Below are 25,562 nucleotides of genomic sequence, written 5' to 3' on the forward strand. Positions count from 1 at the left end.
GTCTTTTTCCCGGTCTTCTTTTGTTTTGTGGGTATATCTTCTTCTCAGGGCGGGGCATCGACTACGCCTTTCGGCCTGATCTTAGGCCCTGACTCACCCTCCGTGGACGAACCTTGCGAATCGTATGGTTTGATGTCGTTTCCGGTTACGATACCATTCCTTCCAAGTAGAAACCCTGAAATTTTCCTTTATTGGAAAGCCCAAGTCCAGCCCAAAGAAGACCACCGAGATCCAGCGCACCAAAACAAAAACGGCCTGATATAAAGCCATCCTTACCCGAAAACACCTCCTTTTCACTTTGCCCTTCGTTTCGGGTTCGGGATTAGGAATTTTTCCTCAAATCCCTTTCTCTCTCTTCTCAATTTCCACAGATCCGGCCGTCCTCATCCTCCGTTAACCTACTCCACTTCTCGATATGATGCAACAGCCAGGTGCCGGTGCTGTCCCACAGCCGACAGATCAGCAGTACCAGCAAGCAACGCCTCAGCAGTGGATGATGATGCAGCAGCAACAGCAGCCCGTTCCACCGCCTTCTGGTTGGACCCCTCCTCCTGTCCCTCCCCCTTCTCAGTATGCTCAGCAGGTTCCTCAAGGTAGCGGCGGTGCTGAATCCGGAGAAGTCAAGTCCTTGTGGATCGGAGACTTGCAGCCCTGGATGGACGAAAATTATCTTTACAACATCTTCGCCAACACCGGCGAGGTAGCTTATGCATCTGTCAAGTTATATATTCTTTTGTGTGCATTTGGTGTCAGAATTTATTTGTTTCGATGCGAAATTGAAATCAATATATTTGAAAAAAATTGGATTTTTAACTTGAGGATTACGAATTTGTCGACCCCGTGAAATATGTTTGAAGATTAGGTGTTTGTCTAACCCAAGTTTATTGTGGATTTTTGTAGATTATAAACATGTTTCTACCCTAGTGATATGCGACCGTATAAACACATCACATCATGTAAATTATTAGTATTTTTTAATGCTAGGCAGCCATTCATTGTCTACTATGAGTGGAAAGAGTTGCTTTCTCTAGTTATATGTTGGAACTGATGAAGTTTTTGTCTTAGGCAGCTTTACTGTGATTTTTTGTATTGGTCAAGTCAAACACTATTTCTCTCTGTTTTTCTTTTGCGGGGGCCTGCAACATTGGATAAACGCACTTGTTTGTACATGACAAATAAGAGAAAATTTACAATTGATACGCCCTTCTACTTGTTATTTGCCATTTGTGAATGTTAGTTGTTGGTGTAATGTAGGTCACTGCTGCTAAAGTTATCCGGAATAAGCAGACAGGCCTTGCAGAGGGTTATGGTTTCATTGAGTTTGTTAGTAGAGCGGCAGCAGATAGAATCTTGCAAACCTACAATGGTACAGTAATGCCAAGCACTGAGCAAAATTTTCGGCTGAACTGGGCCACCCTTGCAGCTGGTGAGAGGCGTCAAGATGATGGCCCTGATTTCACTGTTTTTGTTGGAGATTTGGCAGCTGATGTCAATGATTATCTATTACAAGAAACATTCAGAAACCTTTACCCATCTATTAAAGGTGCAAAAGTTGTTACTGATAGGGTCACTGGACGTTCCAAGGGTTATGGGTTTGTGAGGTTTGGTGATGAAAATGAACAAAGACGTGCAATGGTTGAAATGAATGGACAATACTGTTCTACCAGGCCCATGCGGATTGGGCCAGCTGCTTCAAAAAAACCTGTAGTGCAGCAATTTCAGAAAGGTATGTATAACTGCCTTTGAACCAAAGGATGTTAAAATGGGGTTGCTGCTTGAGTTTGGTATTGGGTGGAATATTTCTGCTCTTTTTTTTTTTTTTTTTTTTTTAAGTATATAGGTAAGTAGAATGCTTGGATTATTAATGTATTCTTTTCTCATAGTTGGTTTTGTCCAATTAGTGTTCTTAGGTTGCTGTGATTATAATTTTACACTTGAAGATAGATGGATTATGAAAGCCGTTTCCTTCCAATTCTTACCTTTCCAATACTATCCTTTGTAAACTTCGGCACATTTAAATTCAGTTAAAACAAGCATAATCTTATACAGAACTCATGTTGTCTTAAAACAGGACGTCAAGAGGCTCTCATTTTCGGGGGCCTGGAACTGATTCCAGCTGAAATGATTCCACTTAAATGCGTGGCCTCATTTTAGGTCAGTTATTTTGTTTACGTCATAAGTTTACTTAATTTCTTGTAGCATTTCGCTACATTAACAGAATTACTTTTCAAGTTCCTTACATTAAACAGTTACCTTTCCAGTTAAGTTTATTCCTTTTGTCTTTTCCAAATAATAGTTAAATACCTTTCCAGAATTCCTTAATTTATGCTTATCTATAGGAGATTCTTCATTTGGTTTCTTCACATTTCAGTTGCTTTGCATTTTTACTTACCAGCAACACCCTTCTAAATTTTATTTGATGTCAGGAGAATCTAGCTCTGGATATTCGCTCCAATACTTGAAATCGAATAAAGTAACTATAAATGTAGGATAATTGACATATGACTGGGCATTAATTTGATGGTAACCTAGATTTGGTGTTGTTCTTCTACAGCACTCGTGTCATCCAATCCTTTCTGTTTTACAACATACCGTTTCCCCATAGCTTTCATAGCTCAAAAGGGCATTATTTTTTTATTGTGTATTTGATGCTTATAGCATTCCAATGTCTATGTAGGTGTCTCTAGAATATTTTCCAGGATGTAATTCAATAAAATGTAATTTACAACATAGAGCAATAAAGAAATGAGTGATGATTGAAACAGAGACACAAGTGTCTTTGCCAATAAAGGTAGTAGTGATTTGGCAGTAGCACCAGTAAGTAGTAGTGGTTGAAGTACAGAGGAAAAAATGTTAATTCCAAGATAGGATGCCAGCAACCGCATTGATGGTTATTTATGTGTATTGACTGCTTTGTAGGTGATATCTGGGCTGTAGCATTGGGGAAGTGTAATCAATGATGGCAGTTTCCATTTTTTAATGATGTGATGCTAGAAGTGTTAACCCTGTGATTTTAGTACTTCATTAAAGCCATTTTTTTCAAGTCTATTGCTGTAAATGTTATATTGAGCAATTTTATTTGGTGTGCCAGAATTATGCTTCCCACAATTTCAATGCTGATCAAGACAGCTAGGATAGGAAATGTTTGTTTACTACAAAATATAGTCCAAGGAAATTTGAAACAGTAGAAGAGAGTTCCTTTTGACAATTATATTGTTGAGGTCTTATGTTCAGTTTTTGGGCTTTTATTGTTGGATTATGTAATTTTTAGAAAAATTCAACTTGCTTTATAGTGAACTATCTTATCATTTTGACAGTTATTTTTCTGTGAAGCAGATAGTTTCTATCATTTGTATTGTTAATATTTGTGAACCCACAAACCTTGGTCATATTGTTGATGCTTGAAATGCAACCTATATGATTTTTATTTTCAGGAAGTTGCATGGTTTTTTGTATTGAGATGGATTAGTCAATCTCTCTTTCATCTATTAAGTTGTCAGAAAATATTTTCAAGTGTGCTGAAATTGATGATTGGTTGATGATAAGTTTACTAGGGCATGCTGATGTGTCGATAAATGTTTTCTTTATTACTGTAACTGCTGTCTGTACTTGTATTGATGTGTTTGTTGGTTGTTCTAGGGGTTCTTTTATGCTGTTGGGTTGTCTGGTTTGGTGATTTTTTTTTTTTGGCTTTTCTTGTTTGCTTATGACGAGGAGTCTGATTTTATCGAGTTCCCTTTTTTGTCAATGGATAACCATTACACAGTATTCTTGACATTGTTTCACATCTATTCCTTGTTTGTGCAGCTCCCTTCCAAAGTACTCAAGGAAGCCAGGGCGAGAGTGATCCAAATAATACAACAGTGCGTAGTTTGTTTTACAGTTGGCATCATCAAAGGCTTGCTCTTATCATTAACTCATCTTATCTATTGATTTCAGATATTTGTTGGAGCCTTGGATCCAAGTGTTACAGATGAGCATTTGAGACAAGTGTTCAGTAAATATGGAGAGTTAGTGCATGTGAAAATACCTGCAGGCAAGAGATGTGGATTTGTTCAGTTTGCTAATAGGTATTTCATAGTTAGTCAAAACTAAAAGTTATTATATGTTTTCGCTCCTGTCATATTATACATCAGTTTTATTCTGTGTATGGTTTATTTAGATCCTCAGCAGAGCAAGCACTATCGATGTTGAATGGAACCCAGTTAGCAGGACAAAGTATTAGACTGTCATGGGGCCGCAGCCCTTCAAATAAGCAGGTTTTTTTTTTGTACCCCCTTAGAATGTGCTGATGTTGTATGATTGCATGGTTAAATATATTTTGCAATCTAAAACCGCGTTTGTGTTATATTCAGGGTCAGGCAGATCAAGGTCAATGGAATGGTAGTGGATATTATGGATATGGACAGGGATATGATGCATATGGATATGCCCCTCCGCAGGACCCCAACCTCTACTATGGTGGATATCCCGGATACGGGAACTACCAGCAACCTGGGAATTACCAACAGCCGCAACAGGTTTATCAACAACCACAGCAGGTATTTCAAATTTAACGACTCCACCGCTTCCTTGGTTTGTTCTGTTTTAGAATATGGATTAAAAAGGGTTATATTTTGCAGTGATGTAAATCTGTGGTAGTCCATAATCCTTAAAAGTGCAAGTTGAGGTAGAAGAAGCGAAACCTTAACACGAGTCGGAGAGGTTGTTGTAGAATGCTGTGTTGGTGTTATGTTATAGTAAGTGTGAGGAATCATATTCATGTGTGGGCAATGGCATTCACTTCACTCTGATATTAAACATGATACGTCGAGGATTTGCCAAACATCCTACTTTTTTCTTATTTATTATGTGAAATACAATTTATGCTTTTGACTGTTGAGGGTGAACTGTATTTTACACTGATTTGCTTTATTTAACGTATGCAAGTTTCTTCTGTTTTTCTATTATTTTTTCTTGATTTTATTTCCTTTATTTGATTTTCGATTTTTTAAGGAAAAGAATAAATTGGGTGGGGTTTTTTTCTCTCCCTCTTTTGCAATTAATTCACATATTTTCTTACTTGGTATATGCGTACCAGATCCTTGTTTATGGAAGGAAAGGGCCATACAATGTACTATAGATGATAGCCATGGATTCAATCGTAACATAATTGTTTTCGGGCCCTTGGCAAATAGTATGTTTAGGTAAACATGTAGGATTAATAAATTATTTCATCTAAATTTAAAATGTAACGCAGGATATATGTAAATTTAAAATGATCAAATGAGCTTTATACTCGTTTAGAAGTTTGTATCTAGATGAATTTAGAGAAGTTATTTGAAAACAAATAAGTAGTTGTAAAAGTACACATGACATGAAAATTGACAAACAACTTTAGCGTATGAGTTTAACTTGGCAAATATTGCCTCATTTTTTAATTGATAGAAAATAATTGATAGAAATTGACATGTAATTTTTGGATTGGGCTAAGGTTAATATGGACTTTTTTTAATTGTTAGTGTTAATATACTAATCTAAAAATAATATAAAGTATTTAAAAATATTACCATATTTTCTTATATTTTTAAAAGTTATCATTAACATGTACATAATAAAATTCCATGTAATCCGAAAGCACGACACAAAATTGACACTAATTCGAATAGGTTAATACGATTGTGACATGAAAGTTTTTGGTTGGGTTTGGGTTTACTTTTTTTAATACGAATCCGAACACGACACAAACACTATAATTGTCAAGTCTAGAAATAAGGTATTTTATGGGAATTAATACTTTTTAGGAAACTTTATCGAAGAACTTTTTTTTTTAATGTTTTCCTAGTGATTAATTTTCCATTCTCGATGCATTTCACTTCCACTGATTTATCTTTCTTGGTGAATCGTTTACTTGTACTTTCCTAGAGTAAGTCTCATTTTTTTTTTCTGAGGGAAACTCTTGGGGGAAACCACGATAACGTCTTGAAGAAAAACACGGAAACAATTTAAGGGGAAACCATAGGGAGACATGAAGGAAATCAAGAAGGGACTTGAAGTAAACTTAGATGAAATCATCTTTTAGGAAGCCGTTTCATTTAACACGTTTTTCATAAGCCAATTAAGAAGTAGATAAGTTAAAGATACCAAAATCGATCCATCATGGAGATAATGTGAACTGCATGATAGAACAGTTACTCAATACGTGGTCTCAAAGGTGAATAATATGACTTAGTGAAACCTAGAAAATTACCTCTAGCATCCGTAAAAGGAGGAATATCATGATGAAAAGGCTCTACAAAGACATTCAACTCAAGGCAGCCATGTCAAGTAATTTAGATTTTGACAAATTTTCTTTACACTTTAACAATTTAGATTTTTTAATTATTTCCTTAGTTGTAACTTTTGTCATTTAAATTCAAGTTCAAGTTCATCATTTCATTCAAGTTCTCCAGTATAATTTTATTTTATTCTTCAATCATTTCTTAAGGTCGGTATTGTTTTGATAATGAGAACCTTTGGAATTTTAGGTCTCTTTAACTATATGCAATCAATTGATTTAGAAGTTAGTAGGCACACTCAATTCATTTTCAAAGTCTAAGAACATTATAATTCTCTTCCAGGCTCGCATTTTCACCAAAAAAAACCCAAACAAAAATTAGCATGCTCGGTGGGACCCTTATCACAATGCAGGCAAAGAAAAATGATAAGGACAACAAAGATCATGTAGCCAGCAAATCCGAACAGGAAGATGTCGTGACAACATAAAAGGTTCCACATCTGGTGGAACGAATTGAAGAGGAGGAAATGCTAGCTTTAGAGGACAATCAGGGATCTTTATTGAGGTTCAGAATTCACCATATTTAGAGAAACACTTCAATTCCATTGAAAGGAATATGAAAGCATTTAAGAGTGACCTCCAAAGAAATGTGGAAAAGATCCTCTAGAAGCTATCAAATCCAGGTGTGATCAAGGATGTTCCTTCTGCCATATGAAGAAACCAATATGCGAACTCCTCAATAAATCCTTTCCAAAGGAGTCAAATGATGGGTGTATAGTATTTCTAAGAAATATCAGAGTTGGCCCTCGAGGGAAACGACTCGACTCCCATCTACCAGAGATTCCATGAATTCCGGGCACCTGCAATAGCAGTAGGGATATGAGAGACAAATAACCAGCCAACTATGTATGCCTTATTTGCATACCTCTCATCTTCCTTATGGAATGAGTTCTTATCTTATAGAAGGCCGCTAGTTTAGTAGGCTGAGAAAATTCTAGTGAGTCACTTATTCCTCAATATTTTGCAAATGTTAATCCTACCTCCCACAAAACTTCATTTTTTGGGAGGCATGAAGTCACCTTATTGATGGGCAGATAGGGAAACCTATAGAGGAAATGGTAAGAACATCAAGATTCGTTATACGTCGTATGCCCATTAACAAACTGACATCCCTTAATAGATTTCCCTAGCTACTATGAAGGTCGTCCGAGAAGTTGTCCAAGAAGTATATAAGTCTGACATTTGTCAAGTTGATTGCCTTGAGTTCCACAAGAGATATCCTTATCAACCTCAAGCCATACAATAATATGTATGAAGGACAGACATCAAGCATCCTAGTGGAGGTAACAAATGTCGGAAGAGATCATAGTTAAATAAGAGTTCAGATAAGGAGGGACCAAAAGCCTCCAACATTCCCCAAATGAGGCCTCGATTTCTGATGCCTCCAGCAAAACCACCTAGTTCATATGGGCATATAGTACGCCATAAAAAATTCCTCAAACCTCTTACTAGAACACAGAAAGAAGAAAGCAGAGGAAAAAACAATGATCAGATGTCACGTCAAATGAGAAATAGGACAAGAACCTAGAGAGAAACTTAAGTGAAAGGACAAAATCAAAGTAACAGTAAGAAAAGTGGGAGATTTCAATGCATTTTTAGGAGTTAAAAGAATTAAATTCCAACATCTAACCATCAGTCCATCTCAAAGGATGATGTGCATTCCTCCAATTGAGAAATCGAGATATTAGCATGAAAGTGTCACAAGACCGACTCTATAGCTTATAGTTTTGTGTCACTTAAAGAAAGATCTTGTGATACCTATAAAAGTTGACACCATAATTTTTGGAAGAGTTGAGCATGAAATTTATGTTCCTCAAGTTCATGTTTGAGGGAGACAATAGTTTGCATCAAAAATAAAGTTTTATTGATGCACTATCTAGTGTACACTTTTGACGGGAGAATTTTTTTTTATAGAGGAATGTTTTAGGAAATATATTTTTGGTAATGAATTTGTAAGGTTTCTTTTAGAAAACTTATTCTTAGAAGAATTTTTTAGGGAATCTTTTTTTATATATATATATATTTTCCTAGTGCATCATTATTCCTTCTCGATGCACTTCATTTCCATTGGTTTATCTTTCCTGGTGCACCATTCACTTAGACTTTCCTTCCTGAAGTGAACCTTATTGAGGGAAACCACATGAGGAAAATCATCTTGAGGGAATTCAGAGAAACCACCTTAAGGCAAACCAGGCAAACCATGAGGAGACCTGCGGAAAATCAAGAAGAGACTTGAACTAAACTTAAGAGGAAATCATCTTTCAGGAGGCCATTTGATTGTTAACACGTTTTTCGTGAGCCAATTAAGAAACAGAGAAATCAAAGATGCCAAAATCAATCATCATGAAGATTATGGAAATCACATGGTGGAACATTTACTCAAAACGTGATATGAAGGCGAAGAATTTGACTTGGTGAAAACTAGCAAGTTATTTCCATATATATAAAAGGAGGAACATCACAATGAAAAAGACTCTACATACACACTCAAGTCAAGTCAATTATGTTAATCAATTTAGATTTCATCAAATTTTCTTTAGACTTCAAGTTCAACTTATCATTTCCTTCAAGCTCTCTAGTACAATTTTATTTTATTTGATTCTTCATATTGTTTTGATAATAAGAATTTTTGAGATTTTAATTCTCTTTTATTCTGAGCAATTGTTTGATTTAGAAACTAATAGGCGCACTCAATTTGTTTTCGAAGTTTGAAAATATTATAATTCTCTGACATCCTCACATTACATCTAAACTCATTAGATCTACACCTTAGAATGATTTGAATTTCTACCGTAGGATTTTAATGAATTGAATCTGTACTGTAGGATTTTAATGAATCTAGATCTAACGACGAATGACCAAAGAATCCAGATCAATGCTACTGTCTTAAATAATCAACCATCAAACATTAATTATAACTTTTTTTTTTTTTATCAATATGCATCTACAACAATTCATCAATATTGTATAGTTATATTTTTTTTGGTAAGAACTTGTATAGTTATATTTAAACATGCATAATATTGATATCTTTACTAAAATTAAGAAAAAAGTACAAAAATAAACCTTATGGTTATATCTGTTTTCAAACAACACCCGTGTGGTTTAAAAGTTTGCAAAATGGTACCCTGAGATTCATTCCGTTAGCAAACACATACCAAATTGACTAATGGTGTTAAAAGTCAAAGAGAAAAGAGTTAATTTGGTCCTTATATTTATTTATTTTTACAAATTAACTCCCTTATTATCTAATTATCACAAACAAACCCCAAAAGAAAAAATAAAAATCAATTATACCATCTTCTACATCTCTTTAATTATTTTTTTCTTCTTTCTCTCTTTTCTCTCTTAATTTTTCTCTCTCTAAAATCAATTAAAAAATTAATTCACATAGCTATTCAAATTATTATTATTATTTTTTTTAATCTTAATTTGCAAAGTTCAGTTCACCGAGTAAATTCAGAAGAACATTGCTTTGTATCAATTCCGCAAGGGAATTCCTTTGACGACGGCGGCTACTGCCAATTTCACTCGAGGAGAACTCGCCACCGCTCTCTGCAAGGTACCATGTGTATGTATATATGTTCTTTTTCTCTGGATGAATTGGTTTTCTATTGTGTTTATAATTAGCATTTCTTGACCGATCCATCATCAATGGATTGGGAGGGATTTCTGGGTTCAAAACCTAGGCACGCCCAAATTTTCTATAATAAAAAATGGTTTCTCGAGCTATTTTTTAGAGTTTTCACAGTGGTATATTCTTATGATTACTTTTGTATCTAATTTTTCATTCGGCTGTGTTGGTTGTCAAAGTTCAGAAACTAGTAAATGAGATAACAGTGTAGTTATATTTTGGGATTTTTTCCTGGTAGCAAATACTTGTTGATATGAACTATCTAATTCATATGGAATGTTCTTCATCTTTAGTTCGCATGCACCTTTTACTTAATGATATAAATTCTTTTCAGCATAAGTGTGATCTCATCTGCCTAATTTTTCTGTTTTAGAGAGAGAAAAATTAAAAGAGAAGAGAGGGAAAGAAGAAAAAAAATAAAAAATTAAAGAGATTGAGAAGATGATATAATTAATTTTTATTTTTTCTTTTGGGGTTTGTTTGTGATAATTAGATAATAAGAAGGTTAATTTATAAAAATAAATAAATATAAGGACTAAACGGAATGAACCTCAAGGTACCATTTTGCAAACTTTTAAACCAAATGGATGTTGTTTGAAAACAGGTGTAACCACAAGGTTTATTTTTGTGCTTTTCTAAAATTAATGAAATGAAAAGGCAGAAAATAACTTTTCTAACAGATGACAAGGTTGTTGGGATCAAATCTACAGTTTCACATTGGATGGCATGAACATATATTCATATACTATGTGTAAAATGTATAGACTATGGAATGAAGCTCCCCACATTTTGAAGTATTGATTTGATAAATTAAATAAGTAATGATTTACAAAAGTTACAGTGTCCGAATAAGATCAAAAAATATGAACGAGGAGAAAAGAAATGAATTAGTTAGTGCATGGAACCCAATAACTTGAGAGCCAAAGCTTCTTGCTCTGCTAGAGATATGGAATCTGTTTCTACTACTGCTTTCTCTGTATTCTCATCTTCATTGTCCCTATCAAAATAAATCTTTGACCTTTTACCTCTTTGCTTCCCCTTCCTCTCTTCTTCTGACCCTGAAAGATCCTCCTCCTCGTCTTCATCTTCTTCTTCTTCTTCGGTACTTTGTCTCTTCCTCTTTATCTTCTCTTTTGTTCTTTTCTCTCTGCGACGCTGGCGGTCAAGAACCTTATCTTCCTTGTCCACTTCTTTCAACATCTCTCTTTCTTTCTTATAGTATTCTTCCTTTTTACCTGCCAATAATCAACAACGTTTAGTACCTGATCGTTTCCAGTTTACGGGCCATCAAGAAAAGCAAAAGCCACTCGATTTCCAGGCGATGTTATGCATATAAAAATGGATTATGGATTATGTCATAAAGCATTTACAACACTAAATACTATCATTAAGGCTTGTGCATAGTTCACAATTCAGAGAGGCATGATATTTACCAAGTAGGGAAGATATGTCATTGTCGAGGACATTATTTGCACCAGCCATCCTTGCAAGTGGAGGAAGTGCATTGCCTTCCTCATCAAAGACAACCCTTGTTCCCACTGGCCTATCCATATTGATCTTCAATTTCTTTTTCTTTGAAACCCGTGTCGCCGGCCTGCAAAGTAATTAACAATAATTTTAATTTTGAAAACCAAAGAGTTGTGCAATTCTTTAGATGCAGATTCCTGTGCATATTCAAATGGAAGAATCAACACATTTGAATCAAATTTGCTGGCTCCTCAACTCATTTATATGAATTCTTTTTAGGTATTGCATCTCATTATATTCACATCTTACATTAAAACATAAATATTGTGTAAAAGCTGCATACATCACTGCTTCAAGGTCTGTTGTTTTTGTTGGATCCTGATGTTCGGAGCTCCTCGGTTGCAGAATACTCCCGTCTGCATTTTCTTCCTCAGCATCTCCAATATCCAGCATCTCTCTGTGACTTCCCGAGTCTTTTTCCCTGATGCTTCCAATTGCATCCTCGGTATTGTGCTCGTTGGAATTATCCAATTCAACAACAGAAGATTTTTCGGACATCTTCTTTTTCATTTTATGCTTTAGAAATCTGACTTGTGGGGTCATTGGAAGCCCCAAAGAAGCAGAATACTCATCAATAGGTAGCTTTGTCACGTCAAACACCTCTTTATCCTTTTGAATATTTATAGACCGTAAATAAGTTATAAATGCCCTTTTAGCTAGATCTTGCATGCCTTCATGTTTGACCAATAACACTGACAATAAACCAGAAACTGGTTGCAATCTTTTAGTGTTCGCCTGAAAAAGCATCAATAAAGAAGTGATCAAAGAAGACAAGGACTTGAACATTAACAAGCATCCTTCTGTAGTGGTAATTTTCATTGCAGTAAAAACGGCAAGCTACTCTGATCATCCAAAATAGAAAAAATAATGACTTTAATATGCTAATCATGTAACCCACCTTAATAAACTCTACAGGTACTTTTGCTTCTTGCAACTTTTCAAGCATTTTCATCTCAGAAGGCGTCAGAAATAAAACCGATCGCCCTCCAGATAGATATCGTGCAGTTCGACCAACTCTGTGTATGTAGGATGCAACATCTTCAGGACAATCCACCTATTGAAATGAAAGAGAAATTTTCAAAAAACAATTAACTATTGAACACATACCTAAACTTCATGAAACAATTAATATCTGACCTGAACAACCCAATCAACTGCCTTATTGAAATCAAGACCTCTTGATGCCACATCTGTTGAGAAAAGAACTGATCGACTCTCACAGAACTGGGAATAGATTATCATCCTTTTCCCCTGCTTCATCTTCCCATGAAGACACTTCAATGGAATTCCAGGCCGCAATTTTTTAAATGCTTCATAGACAAATTTTACCTGTTATAAAGTGAGAATGAGACAAATTTACAAACAAACCAAAAATGCTGGTGACGAACATAATAAATAATAATAATAATAATAATAATAATAATAATAATAATCCCTCCGTCCCAAAAAGATAGTACATGTTTCTACTTTGTCCGTCCCAAATTGTAATCCACTTTCTTTTTTAGATTTTTAATTAGTTTTTAGTTTCTCAATATACCCCTACTTAATGTACATTATAATTTATATTAACAAATTGGCCAATAATTATCAAATTTAATAGTAAAGCAAACAAAATGGATCAAAATCACTGTCAATGATAATTGGTTGTATTCCCAAATATAGCCAACCTAACTCTAAATCTAAGCATACAGATGTCTAATATTCCCTGCCACCCTCTAGGCTTAATTGAAAACTATATGGTAACTGGGCAGATCAACAAGTTAGACAACTAGATAATATTGTTGGATTTGAGAGGTCATGTCAGCAAGCCAACTTGTAGGCCAAATGGTAAACTTTGCTCATTCACAAACCATACCAAAGTACCTGTTTGCAGCTTGAAAGAAACACAAGTATCTTAGAATTAAGATGTGCCTTTATAAAACTCCACAGCATGTCAAGCTTTTGTTCAAGAGGAACAATCATTGCAGTTTGCTGCAAGCGACTGGGAGTTGCTGTTGTTGACTTCTCATGCACACCAACATACTCAGGGTCCTTTAAACTGAGCCTTGCAAGATCCTGAACAGATTTTGTTTGAGTTGCAGAGAAAAGCAAGGTTTGTCTATGCTTAGGTAGCTGTGAGATAATTGCATTCAGAGTCTTCTGGAAGCCAACATCAAGAATACGATCTGCCTCATCAAGAACTAGAACCTGTTTCAAAACCACAAAATTACACCCAAATCATAAAGCCATAACATCAGATATGTTGTAATTACACAAACAGATAGAGAAAGAGAGACAGAGACTGAGACTGAGTGCTGCTATTTGGCAGGAGCAAGTATAAGCCACTAACAGTGGTTCACAAAGTTGAGAAAAGTTAATAGAGTTCATAACTTCAGAAGCATACGAAATCAGACTTCTACATTGCAAGGCCATATGAACAAAGCCTTAGTCCCGAAATGATTCGGGGTCGGCTAACATGAACCATCATATAAAACCGTGAAAATCAAGTCGTGTCAGCGACACAGATTCGCTCCCTCCACTCCGTCCTATCCACTACCATATTTTCCTCAATTCCCAATAAACTCATATCACTCTCGATCACCCTCCTCCAAGTTTGCTTAGGTCTTCCCCTACCCCTCACCACTACATCCCTTTGCCACTCTTCGGTTCTCCTAACCGGCGCATCAAGCGCTCTACGTCTCACATGGCCAAACCACCTTAGTCGGTTTTCTCTCATTTTATTCTCAATAGATGTGACCCCTACTTTTGTCCTAATTATTTCATTACGCACCCGGTCCTTTCTCGTGTGACCACACATCCATCTCAACATACGCATCTCCGCCACCGACATCTTATGGATGTGGCAGTGTTTCACTGCCCAACACTCCGTACCATATAACAATGCTGGTCTAATTGCCGTCCGGTAGAATTTTCCCTTCAATCTATTAGGCATGCCGGGATCACAAAGGAAACCCGTAGCACTCTTCCACTTCGACCAACCAGCTTTAATCCTATGAGCAACATCTCCATCTACTTCTCCATCCGTTTGGATAATAGATCCTAAATACCGGAAGCAATCCGAGGCCTGAACAACTCTCCCATCTAGGATGATTGTCCCTGCCTCCCTACTCCTACGGCCGCTAAACTTACACTCCAAATATTCTGTCTTACTTCGACTCAACTTAAAGCCTCTAGATTCTAGAGTTTGCCTCCATAGTTCCAACTTCATCTCCACTCCTTCTTTCGTCTCCTCAACCAACACAATATCATCTGCAAACAGCATGCACCATGGTATACCATCTTGAAGTGAACTTGTTAGTTCATCCATAACGATGGCAAAAAGAAATGGGCTTAGTGCGGAACCTTGATGCACTCCAATCGTAATAGGAAACTCTTCAGTCTTCCCAACACTAGTACGTACACTCGTGCATACTCCCTCATACATGTCCTTTATGATGTCAATATATTTCCGCGAAATGCCTTTCCTTATCAAGGCCCACCAAAGTACTTCCCTTGGTACCTTATCATATGCTTTCTCCAAGTCAATGAAAACCATATGCAAGTCTTTCTTCTTATTTCGATAGTGCTCCATTAATTGTCTCATTAGATGGATGGCTTCCATAGTTGATCTTCCCGGCATAAAGCCAAACTGGTTTTCCGAGATCTTCACCGTCCTCCTTAGCCTTTGTTCAATCACTCGCTCCCAAAGTTTCATAGTGTGACTCATTAATTTGATTCCCCGATAGTTGGCACAATCTTGGACATCGCCTTTGTTCTTATACAAAGGGATTAAGGTACTTTTCCTCCATTCTGATGGCATCTTATTGTTTCTCCAAATTTTGTTGAAGAACGAGTAGGAAAACAAGAACCAACTCTAACAGAAAAACTATATTAATATGAGAAAAACGCGGGATAAAACAACGTAAAAACATGGGTCAATTTGATGCTCCAAAATAAAAACAAGAAGTTTAGGATAACACAGTTCATGCACCACAAATAGACAGAGGAAACACATACAAGGCTACAATTTTCCATATCTAAGTATCTTTTTCATATTATCTCATATTATGTTAAAATGAAACAAAGGCACACAGAAGAAATGATGATAATTGCAAATCATGACCTGAAGTTGTGAACAGTCAAAATTCGGAGTCTCATCCATGTGCTGAAGAAGCCGACCAGGAGTGCAAACCAAAATGTTTAGCTCATTAACGTTCTCCTTCTCAATGTCAACCTCTTTGCGACCACCAATTAAGAGACCCCCACTAAAACCATGGAACTTGCCAACAGCTTTCAAACTGCAAAGTTCCCATAACTGATAGAGATAAGGATAGGTGATATCGTAATTCCAATCAATACAACACTTACCTTACCTGCTGATTTCCGTGGAGAAAGTAGGAGGAATGAGTACACCATATAGGAGCCAGAAATGCAGGAAATGACGACAGAAATTGGAGCTTGGGAAGTTTTGAAGGAAGTGCCTAAGATCAGTAGTAGGGTCACGATTCAGGCTCCATCCAATGGGGGTCCCAAGAAGGCTGTGTTCGAGAAACCTTTTGTCCAGATGACCCAGCATATCAAACCATTGTATATCAAAGCTCACCTCAACGAAAGACCCACTTCCAGGGTTTTGATAGACAATGGTCCAACTGTGAACATAATGTCATAAAAGATGGTGCAAGCTCTGGGGAAAAGTAACCAAGATCTTATTGATACCGAAGTCACGGTGTCAGCCTTTAATGGAGAAGTTACTAAGTCCTTGGGTATTCTGCTTTTAGAGGTAAAGGTGGGGACCAAATCAGACTTGTCTGCCTTTTTGTGGTAGATTCTCCAGCCAACTACCAAGTTCCGTTGGGAAAGGATGGGATACACTCAAATTGGTGTGTGTCATCTTCTTTACATCAGTTCTTATTGTTCTGGAAAGGAAACGAGGTGGAGGTGGTCTGGGCAGATGAGAAACCATTTGTAGCAGCGTCAGATGCTATAGATGCCAAGTTTTATGGAAGAGATTTCGATCCAGTCAGATTTGTTGGACAGAGCAAATTCGGTTTGCTATAGAAAGTTTTAATGGTTCCAAATGGAGACAAAGGAGTTTTAAGGCAAGAAATAGCTCTAGTTGTGCCAAGTGAACATCAAGACCTTTCAAGAAAAAATTTCGCACGTTGGTAGGAAGTTACAACAAGCTTTCCGTAAAATAGTTCTATTTTAGGCAGAAGGTTGTAATTCCACACTTTAGGGGGCTAAAAAATATCCTCAATTAGTTCAACGTCCCACTTCTCGAATCCTGATATCATTAAATCACTAACCCACACATTATAGTAGCTTTCTTTAATATGGGAGATAGGACAAAAAAAATTCCTATTAGGAATTCAGGACTCATATCACACGTTAATCATCTCTCGCACCTATCCTCCATCTACATCCTTCCATAATAATCGACATTGACTTCCAAATGCTCCTCCAAACAAGGCTCTAGTTATTACCCTCATGAGCCGTCCAAAATGTCCTCTTAAAAAAATATTTAGCTTTGAGGATTTTACACGCAAGCGCATTAATATTTAATTATCTCAAATTACTTAATCAGTCACCATTAATTCAAATATAATTTTAGAATTAATCAAATATTTTTGCAGAAAAAAAAGTGAATGTTCACTATAATGATTAGGGTAATTAATTTATTAGTCCTTATATTTTGATAAAACACACTATTTAGTCCCTGTGTTTTCAAAAACACACGGTAAGGTCCCTAACATTTTTCTCGGTGAACTGTTTAGTCCTTCCGTCTATTTGTTAGATTTTTTACCGTTTATGAATTCAGAAATGACTAAATTACCCTTTACTAATTATCAGTCAAAAGCAATTCACACCTCTATGTCTTTCTCTCACAAAAAAAATGAAGAAATAATTGAATCCCTAACCCATAATCGAATCACTTATGCTCACTCTTCCTGTTTGAATTAAAATTGCTTTTGATTTTGAGGTGTTTGGTTCTATGATTGATATGTGGTAAAAGGTAGTTAAGACATTATATTTTTATTTTAAATAGATTTTGATTCAAATTCAAATTGACTAACAGAATCTTCATGAGAGTCTAACGATATGGACTAAATAGTTCACTGAGAAAAACATTAGAGACTAAACAATTCATCGAGAAAAATGTTAAAGACCTTACCGTGTGTTTTTAAAAATACAGGGACTAAACAGTATGTTTTGTCAAAATATAGGGACGAATAAATTAATTACCCTAATGATTATAAAGTAGTCCATAATAAACTAAAATCTTGCTAAACTAAAATAGGAAATAATTTTCAATTTAGAGAGAAGAAAAGCAAGAAAGAAATTTGATTTAAATATAAAAGCCGGAGAAGAGAAGCTCTTCAAATCAAACAAAACAACACAGAAGAGGAAACGAAAGGTATTCTAATTTCTTTTCAACCCCAAACACATCAATCAAACATTCCTCAGATCTCTCCCTAAAATTCTCTACTCTTTTCCTCTCTGTATATATTTTGTGTGTTCCCATAGTTCGATTCCATTTACCAGTTATAGAGAAGAAGATTAATGGGTTACAAAAGCAGAGCAGTAGCTGAAACAGAGACTTGTTTAAGCGAGGCCTTTTTGTTTGCTACCATGTGTATAATTGGACTCCCTGTTGATGTTCATGTCAGGGATGGCTCTGTCTACTCTGGAACCCTCCACACTGCCTCTGTTGACAAAGACTTTGGTGCGCTTCTTTTTCCTTTTCTTTTTTAAAAAAGAAAAATTGGGATTTATTTAAGAATATATTGAATTGTTGATTTTCTTAATAAAAAATTTAATGGGTTATTAGTTTAGTGAATAGTTATATCTTTCTACTCAATGTTATTGAGAAATTTCCATGGTTGTGTGGATGGGATCGGATTGGATTCTGATCTGGGTTTATGCCTCTTCTGTATTATTGTTCTTGATGCGATCGATAAATTACCATTTTTATTTTTAGTTTACTCGTGAAGTTGAAATAATTTGAGGGGATAGAGAAATGTTATTTTCTGCAGGCATTGTTCTGAAGGAAGCAAAATTGGCTAAGAAGGGGAAATGTGAGACAAATGTAGCCAGTGGGAGTATAATTGAAACACTTGTGATTCTTTCAGGTGACCTTGTTCAAGTTGTTGCCAAGGTAACAATCTTTTTTTTTCTTTCTTTCAATATTTTGATCCTCGTTGTTAATGTGGATTCAACATCGAATATGCTGCTTATGCATGGGCTGTGTACAGGGAGTTCAATTCCCACCTAATGGTGTAAATAGAAATGTAGCCAGTGAATATGGAGAAGCTGCGACAAGAAATGTACCTTCTGAGATTGTTGAGAGTAATAAGACTTCTATGGATAGAAAGATAATCAATGATAACAGGTATTGTCTCACTGCATTTGGCTTATAGATCATAATTGTCAAAAACTAGTTGCAAACTGATATTATGAAATATTTTTCTATCATACTACATTCTTAAATAAAAAAAGAAAAAAAATTTCCAAGTAAACTGCAGCTTTTTTTTTTCATTGCATGCTTTGTTTTGCGAGAATGATTGCAGTTGTTAAAGATTCATGTGCAATGGAATTTTCTTTTAGTACTTGAGTTCTTGAACAGATAACAATATTAAAAAAAAAGAATTACTTAAAGATTCTGGTGCATTGATTCATCTAGAAACTCAGAGAAGTAATGCCTGTGATATTAAATAGTTAGCTATAAACTATATTAATTGAACTATGAACTATATCAATCAAAGTACGCACTCACCCTATCTATTGAAATAGGATCTCCGCCAAAAACCAGATTAGTACGGCTAATGGTTCCATGTTAATCAAAGCTGCAAGGGAGCACGGGGACAGAAATTTTTTACCAATTCATACCGGAACTGCCATGGAAGTTGAACATGGAAAGAGAGATGGATTAAACAATTGTAAGGTAAGGTCTGTTTAGTCCATGCTGGATTTGTTTTGTGGTTCTAATTGGATAGGGAATGTGTTCTGGAGTCATGTTTGTTATGCCTAATTATGTAGGAATGATTAGAACATGTCAGCCCATCTAGGTTTGTTTAAATCACTACTAGCTAAACTCATTAAGTATCTTGAGTGACAAGTGTGCTCGTTAAATATTCTAGGGTTCTGTGCTAACAAAACGTATCATAAGATGAATCCAATAGTGGCTTGGATGATCAAATAGGTCGACATAGGTCCTGAGGGGTCTTCACCATTCATGTCTGAAGTTTAAAGAAGCCAACATGGATATCTAATTCCTGAAGTGAGATCACATTTTCCAAGGGGTGCATGTGTTTTCAAGAAAGAAATTCATTGATTTCACTTATTCCTTTTGTTCTCTTTTGTTGATATATCTGTTTCATCACAGGGTGGAGAAGCTACTGATGTTTCTGTTATTGGAAGGTATGGCTTGCTTACCTCGTCCAAGTTTTACCTTATAACTTGCTGGTTGCATGGATGGCCTCATTGAATTTGGGTTCTTAGCATACCGCATCATTTCATTTCATTACAAGAAAATGCAGCTCTGATAAGAATTTCTTCACAATTGTTCTGTATGACTAATTGCTTATATTCATCTCTTGGATGAGTCTATAAGAATATAGACTGATAGGCATTTCTTTGTGCGAATGTATTTGGCTTTGGATGTTTTACTCCAAATTATTTCCTCATTCCAATTCCTTCTAATTTTTGTGTCCTGTCAAATTATTTTTCTGACAGACAGATTGGAGAGGACAGGTCACAAGGGGATCAGGATCATCATTCACTGAAATTTGAGCTTCAAAGGGAAAAGAGTGTATGTATTGACAAGCGTAACTTATTTACTTGTATAAAATTCAGGAGTATAAGAACTCCAATATTTTTATGGGGGATTAACCTTTGCAATTATTTATGCAGGATGATGAAGCTCAAAGCTCAAGTTCAACCTGTAAGTTTACATGCCAAATGCATAATTTGATCAATGCCAATTAGAAGAGTAAAGGATAAATGCTTGTGTATATGGCAGAGCTTCCTTAAATAAGTTTGATGATGACAAAAATACTAAGTGTATATGCATTAGGTTCATCCCTTTCAGATGCAAAGGCTGTTGAGGAAGGGCAAATGATGGTGAAGGTACTGCCCAATGGAGTTTCTTGTGATCTTCCTCCTACTAAATTGGATGATCAATGTTGTGGGGGGTCTGCGTCTCCAAGCACCTCTTCTTTGAACACTGTTTGTTCAAGCATCTCAACTTCCTCCAGTCCACTGGTTGATGTAATCTCAGAATCACATTCTGGTTCGCTAGCTTCTTCAGCTGATATGGTTTCGCCACAAAGTTCAGAATCCACTAAAAGCACAAAGGTTAAAACCATTTTTTATTTCTTTTCTTCTCATATACCTGCCCGGATGATCTGATGTAAAAACCACTTACTAGATAAAAGTGCCTCATAATTGCATTGCAGTACACAATTCATAATAATTTCTAGCATAACTATATGTTTGTGTGTGTGCTAACTCAAGAACTTCATGGCTTTATTGAATTCAATTATCATAATTAGGACAATAATTTTCTTCAAAAAAATTGGTTGTCTGTATTACAGGAATTCAAGCTCAATCCAGGAGCAAAAATCTTCTATCCATCTTTTGCAACAACTGCGTCGGCCACTGCTGCAATTCCAGCAGCTGCAGGCATGGCTTATGTTCCAAGCAACTCTCCTATGGTTCCTGTTGCTGCTGCTGCACAGCCAGAAGTTGGAACTGGCCCTTTTGCTCCTCGGCCTTCTATCCCTGCTAAGTTTGCTCCATATCCCAACTTTGCAGCTGTAAATGGTGTCAGTGGTCCTCAATTTTCACAACCTGTACGCATTATTGAACTATATTTTTCATTTAAGCATTTTCTAATGTTATTTTAGTTTCCTGCTTCGATTATCATCTATTAGCTGGTCACTTCCATAAACCAAATATGTTTTGTTTCATATCTGCCACTTGTTTCCTATTTTTGGTTTTAGGTTGAGAACTCAGGATTCTATTAGATGAGTTTTACACCATGAATTATAGAAGAATGCTTTTATTGGAATTCAAGAATTTCTCAGCGCACTAGAAATTTGTCAAAGCAATTGATTAGTTTGTCTTTATCTGGCTAGATTATAAGAGTCCGACAAAGGCTGATCTCAGAGACAATTCCATTAGTTAGAAAGTTTTGGCTTTTTCTTCATTAGTGATTTACTTTGGAAAAACATACTAACAATGTCTTTTTACTATTGTAGCACCATAGCAATATAGTTTCTCCCTCTATCCCAACTGATGCTGAATGTCAGTAACTCATTCATTGGTTTCATGCTGATTGCAGTTCTTATAGAGATTACTTTCTGGTTACAGATTGTTGGACACATGGGGAGCAGGACGCAGCCTTTGAGATATGCTAGTCAATACCATGCTGTTCAAGCTACGCCAGCCTATGTGCCTCCAAATTCTCAAGCTGTAAGTAAAAGGAAGTGGTCTTTCTTCTGTGCCTAATTTTCGGATTCTATTATTGTGTCAAGAAACTCTTGTCTTCTTATTTTTGCAGCCACTTGTTTCATGTGATACTTACACTGCTTTTTTTCATATAGGTTATGGTTGGACGGCTTGGGCAGCTTGTCTATGTGCAACCAGTTCCTCATGTAAGATATGACGTATGGAGCATATATAATTAAAGCACATTGATGTTTTGTAGTTTCCATGATTTTTTGAAAAATAAATAAATAAAGTGCCATCTAGTTCTCTCCTGTATACTTGGTATTCATTCATCTTTTGGCATTTACACCTCGGGCCCAAGCACAGAAACCGTTAGTTCACAACCTGTGGCACTAACATGTCATAGTTTCCTCTAATTAAGTTTCGTGTGGACTCGCAATAATTGCAATCTACGAAGTATCATTTTTAGAACTTTTAAAAAGTATATAACAATATCGCACACTCTTACAGAGAAAGAATCTATATAAAAGCTAATGCAACAAGAATACATTTATGGACACAAAAAAAATAAAATAAAAAAAGAGCATGGAGTCCAAAAAAGAAAACGTGAAGACAATTTAGAAGCACAAGTTCACAAGATAACTTTGTGAACTTTTCATAAAGTACTTATATAGCTGCTGAGGTGTTATTCCCCATATGTAGCTATTCTATGTGCATTGTAATAAATATCTATGGGAGGGGAAAGTTCAAGTGGTTCATTTATGGACACTAAAGGATAGTTGCTTAGAAATATAATGGGTTAGTATCTCTTTTCTGTGATTAATTATTGTTGCATTTTACTAAGTTACTGTTTGATCATCTACAATTGTTGCTGACATGTGACACTTCAAAGTCGCATGCTCACCGCCTAACAACCATGTTCTTATTGTAATTATAAAAATGGCATTGCATTACAGAGCCAATGCTTCTCATGTGCATCATTGTATATCATGCATTTTTGTGTCCATATCTTGAAGTAAAAGCAGTTGCAAGTTTTCTATTGAGGATTCTATCTTAGTTGCATTATTCACATATAACTTTGTAGGCATTTTTATTTTCTTTTTAGTAACCCCTGGATTTCCCATGGTTTATGGATAATATTTCTTGTAGTTCTCTGATTGATTGATTGCCTATTGTTTCATATTGAAGGATTTGGTGCAGAGTACAGCAACTGTTTCACCTTTATCTGTACGGCCTATGTTGACTTCGCATCAGGTCCAATATCCTAAGCACCAAGGTAGAAAGCAGACTTTCATGTTTCTCATGCATGATTTAGTGTTTATATGAATGAATTGTGGGGTTTCCAAAAACCACAGTTATGCAAGACGTTGAGATTCCTCATTTAGAATATCTTGATTTTTAATGTTGCTATTACCAAGTAAATAAGGAGACATGCGGTAAGCAGATAACTATGAACATAAATGCTTCTACATTTTATTCTAAGAAGGTAAAAGAGTCCTACTTCGTGTGCATGCAAAGGTTATGAATAATTTCTGGTTCAGTTAGGTGACTTTAGAATTCACCACCGAGGAGAAGAAATCCCTCAAGGTGTGTCTTGTTAATATAAACATTTATTTGCTAAATTGTGCAGTCGCATACTGGGGCATAAACTGTATATTTGGTCACGAATGCATATTCAGTCCTGATGCCAATCTAATTCATTTCCTGCATTTGAAGAAATTGTCTTACCAATGCTTGAATAGTTTCCAGCCATAATGATGTCCTGTAATTGTGCAGATACCGAATATTGCTTATTATTGTCTTATAGATTATTTGAATGAAATACCTGCTGTGGCTGTTGGTAAACCTGTTGCGGCTGTTGGTAATTTCCAGGTTGCTGGTAGTTCCCGTACCCGGGATATCCACCATAGTAACCTTCCAGCAAGAATGATCAACATAGTACCCGGAGCCCTGAGCTTGGTTGGTTTATGTTTAAGCACATCATTTTTGGCCTTGATTGCCCACAAACCCCTCTTGCCAATTCCCAGAATTAGATCTGGATTCCTGCTTACCTTAGGAGTCTTGGGAGCCATTGCCGTTACTTCAAATCCTCCCTGTTGAAGCCATGGGTTCAAGAGGTTCCAATTTAACTTTTTCCCCAAAACAGAGTATCCAGCATGATTTAAGAATATCATTAGGAAGGAGATTCAACATTCAATGAGGAAGGAGGAAGGAGATTCAATTCAAGAATGAATGAGGAAGGAGAAAGGAGGAAGAAGATTCAATTCAAGAATGAAGGAGGAAGGAGGAAGGAGGAAGGTGGTTTTGCAGTTTTTTTTGATAAATATATATAGGTATTTTTTGAAACCTAATTTAAAATTTATTATTTAAAAATAAAAACCGAGACGTCCATATATTGTCTCTGTATTTAAAGAAACCAAATCCTACCAACATTGGTAAGTAATTAATTTACTGTGAACACCCGTGCATCGCACGTATGTATTATAATATTTTTTAAATTAATTATTTCAAAATTAAATTTTGTTTAATTTTATTTTTTAATATGTTAATTTTATTTTTTAAGTATATTAATTTTATTTTTTTTATGTATGTTAATTTTTATTTTGTTTAATTTTATTAGTTAAATTAAAATATTGTTTTGTTTAATTATAGTTAATTATCTTTTTAGTTAAATTAAAATGTTGTAAATTTTAATATATTTTATTTCTTTTTTTTATAGCAAAATTATTATTATTTTAAAAAAATTTAAAATTAAATCATACGCTCCATCTAATATGGTATGCGTATCAATATAACAATAAATAAAAACGGTTTAATAAAAATGAAATACCGTGGACCGTTAAATGACTGATATTTACAAAATTAAATTTTAATATATTTTATTTCTTTTTTTATAGCAAAATTATTAATATTTTAAAATTTTAAAATTAAAGCATACGCTCCATCTAATATGGCAGGCATATCAATTTCACAATAAATAAAAACGGTTTGATAAAAATGAAATACCGTGGACCGTTAAATGACTGATATTTACAAAATTAAATTTTAATATATTTTATTTCTTTTTTTTATAGCAAAATTATTATTATTTTAAAAATTTAAAATTAAAGCATACGCTCCATCTAATATGGTATGCGTATCAATATCACAATACCGTGGATTGAGAAATGGCTGATATTTACAAAATTAAATTTTAATAAATTTTATTTCTTTTTTTAATAGCAAAATTATTATTATTTTAAAAATTTAAAATTAAATCATACGCTCCATCTAATATGGTATGCGTATCAATATAACAATAAATAAAAATGGTTTAATAAAAATGAAATACCGTGGACCGTTAAATGACTGATATTTACAAAATTAAATTTTTTTTTTGGTAAGAAAGGAAAGGAAAAAAACAAAACCAACAAAAAACCTACACCGGGATCAGTCTAGGAAGGCTGACTCCAATCCTATCCTCTAGGAGAGAAGGCAAAAGAAAAGAAGGAGGAACAGATAGGGTAGAAACACCTATCTGTTCCTCTAGGAACAGATAGGGTACAAAATTAAATTTTAATATATTTTATTTCTTTTTTTATAGCAAAATTATTAATATTTTAAAAATTTAAAATTAAAGCATACGCTCCATCTAATATGGTAGGCATATCAATTTCA

At 35.2% G+C, this 25,562-nt stretch overlaps 3 protein-coding genes across 8 annotated transcripts; 2 read left to right on the plus strand and 1 right to left on the minus strand.

The window, feature by feature from the left end:
• The first annotated feature begins 286 nt into the window (after window positions 1-286).
• Window positions 287-4,946, plus strand: LOC136219066 (polyadenylate-binding protein RBP45C). The gene is made up of 7 exons (XM_066006287.1): window positions 287-700; window positions 1,255-1,726; window positions 3,808-3,863; window positions 3,940-4,070; window positions 4,163-4,259; window positions 4,356-4,541; window positions 4,623-4,946. The coding sequence occupies exons 1-7, from the start codon at window positions 416-418 to the stop codon at window positions 4,623-4,625; spliced, it is 1,230 nt and encodes a 409-aa protein (XP_065862359.1). The 5' UTR covers window positions 287-415; the 3' UTR covers window positions 4,626-4,946.
• Window positions 4,947-10,723: 5,777 nt separating this feature from the next.
• LOC136217280 (DEAD-box ATP-dependent RNA helicase 32-like) lies at window positions 10,724-15,872 on the minus strand. The gene is made up of 8 exons (XM_066003876.1): window positions 15,825-15,872; window positions 15,580-15,771; window positions 13,341-13,664; window positions 12,615-12,806; window positions 12,376-12,531; window positions 11,761-12,212; window positions 11,384-11,544; window positions 10,724-11,185 (listed from the first exon to the last, which is right to left on the minus strand). Exons 1-8 carry the CDS (start codon window positions 15,870-15,872, stop codon window positions 10,842-10,844), a joined length of 1,869 nt encoding a protein of 622 aa, XP_065859948.1. The 3' UTR covers window positions 10,724-10,841.
• A 1,906-nt stretch (window positions 15,873-17,778) lies between these two features.
• On the plus strand, window positions 17,779-24,377 carry LOC136219069 (uncharacterized). 6 transcript variants are annotated; one of them, XM_066006288.1, is made up of 13 exons: window positions 17,779-18,180; window positions 18,491-18,612; window positions 18,710-18,846; window positions 19,248-19,398; window positions 19,840-19,874; window positions 20,190-20,265; window positions 20,367-20,397; window positions 20,530-20,810; window positions 21,050-21,307; window positions 21,828-21,929; window positions 22,061-22,123; window positions 23,094-23,181; window positions 23,713-24,377. In XM_066006288.1, exons 1-13 carry the CDS (start codon window positions 18,018-18,020, stop codon window positions 24,003-24,005), a joined length of 1,800 nt encoding a protein of 599 aa, XP_065862360.1. In that variant the 5' UTR covers window positions 17,779-18,017; the 3' UTR covers window positions 24,006-24,377. The 6 variants fall into 6 exon arrangements, with proteins under 6 accessions (XP_065862360.1, XP_065862361.1, XP_065862362.1 ...); XM_066006289.1 differs by having other exon boundaries at window positions 17,782-18,180; window positions 22,061-22,111; window positions 23,713-24,376; XM_066006290.1 differs by having other exon boundaries at window positions 17,783-18,180; window positions 23,682-23,875.
• The last annotated feature ends 1,185 nt before the right edge of the window (window positions 24,378-25,562 follow it).

This window comes from Euphorbia lathyris, chromosome 2, assembly GCF_963576675.1.
Source record: "Euphorbia lathyris chromosome 2, ddEupLath1.1, whole genome shotgun sequence".
Lineage (NCBI taxonomy): Eukaryota > Viridiplantae > Streptophyta > Magnoliopsida > Malpighiales > Euphorbiaceae > Euphorbia > Euphorbia lathyris.

What these genes read in the sequence shown, in the direction of transcription:
- LOC136219066 (XM_066006287.1), top strand. Translation starts at nt 416, where the DNA reads ATGATGCAACAGCCAGGTGCCGGTGCTGTCCCACAGCCGACAGATCAG. An exon ending in TCTTCGCCAACACCGGCGAG is followed by an intron (nt 701 to 1,254) that starts GTAGCTTATGCA and finishes GGTGTAATGTAG; the next exon opens with GTCACTGCTGCTAAAGTTAT. An exon ending in GTGATCCAAATAATACAACA is followed by an intron (nt 3,864 to 3,939) that starts GTGCGTAGTTTG and finishes TATTGATTTCAG; the next exon opens with ATATTTGTTGGAGCCTTGGA.
- LOC136217280 (XM_066003876.1), bottom strand. Translation starts at nt 15,872, where the DNA reads ATGGTGTACTCATTCCTCCTACTTTCTCCACGGAAATCAGCAGGTAAG. An exon ending in TTCTTTCAAGCTGCAAACAG is followed by an intron (nt 12,807 to 13,340) that starts GTACTTTGGTAT and finishes ACTTTATAACAG; the next exon opens with GTAAAATTTGTCTATGAAGC. An exon ending in TGACATATCTTCCCTACTTG is followed by an intron (nt 11,186 to 11,383) that starts GTAAATATCATG and finishes GATTATTGGCAG; the next exon opens with GTAAAAAGGAAGAATACTAT.
- LOC136219069 (XM_066006288.1), top strand. Translation starts at nt 18,018, where the DNA reads ATGGGTTACAAAAGCAGAGCAGTAGCTGAAACAGAGACTTGTTTAAGC. An exon ending in GATGTTTCTGTTATTGGAAG is followed by an intron (nt 19,875 to 20,189) that starts GTATGGCTTGCT and finishes TTTTTCTGACAG; the next exon opens with ACAGATTGGAGAGGACAGGT. An exon ending in TGCCTCCAAATTCTCAAGCT is followed by an intron (nt 21,930 to 22,060) that starts GTAAGTAAAAGG and finishes TTTTTCATATAG; the next exon opens with GTTATGGTTGGACGGCTTGG.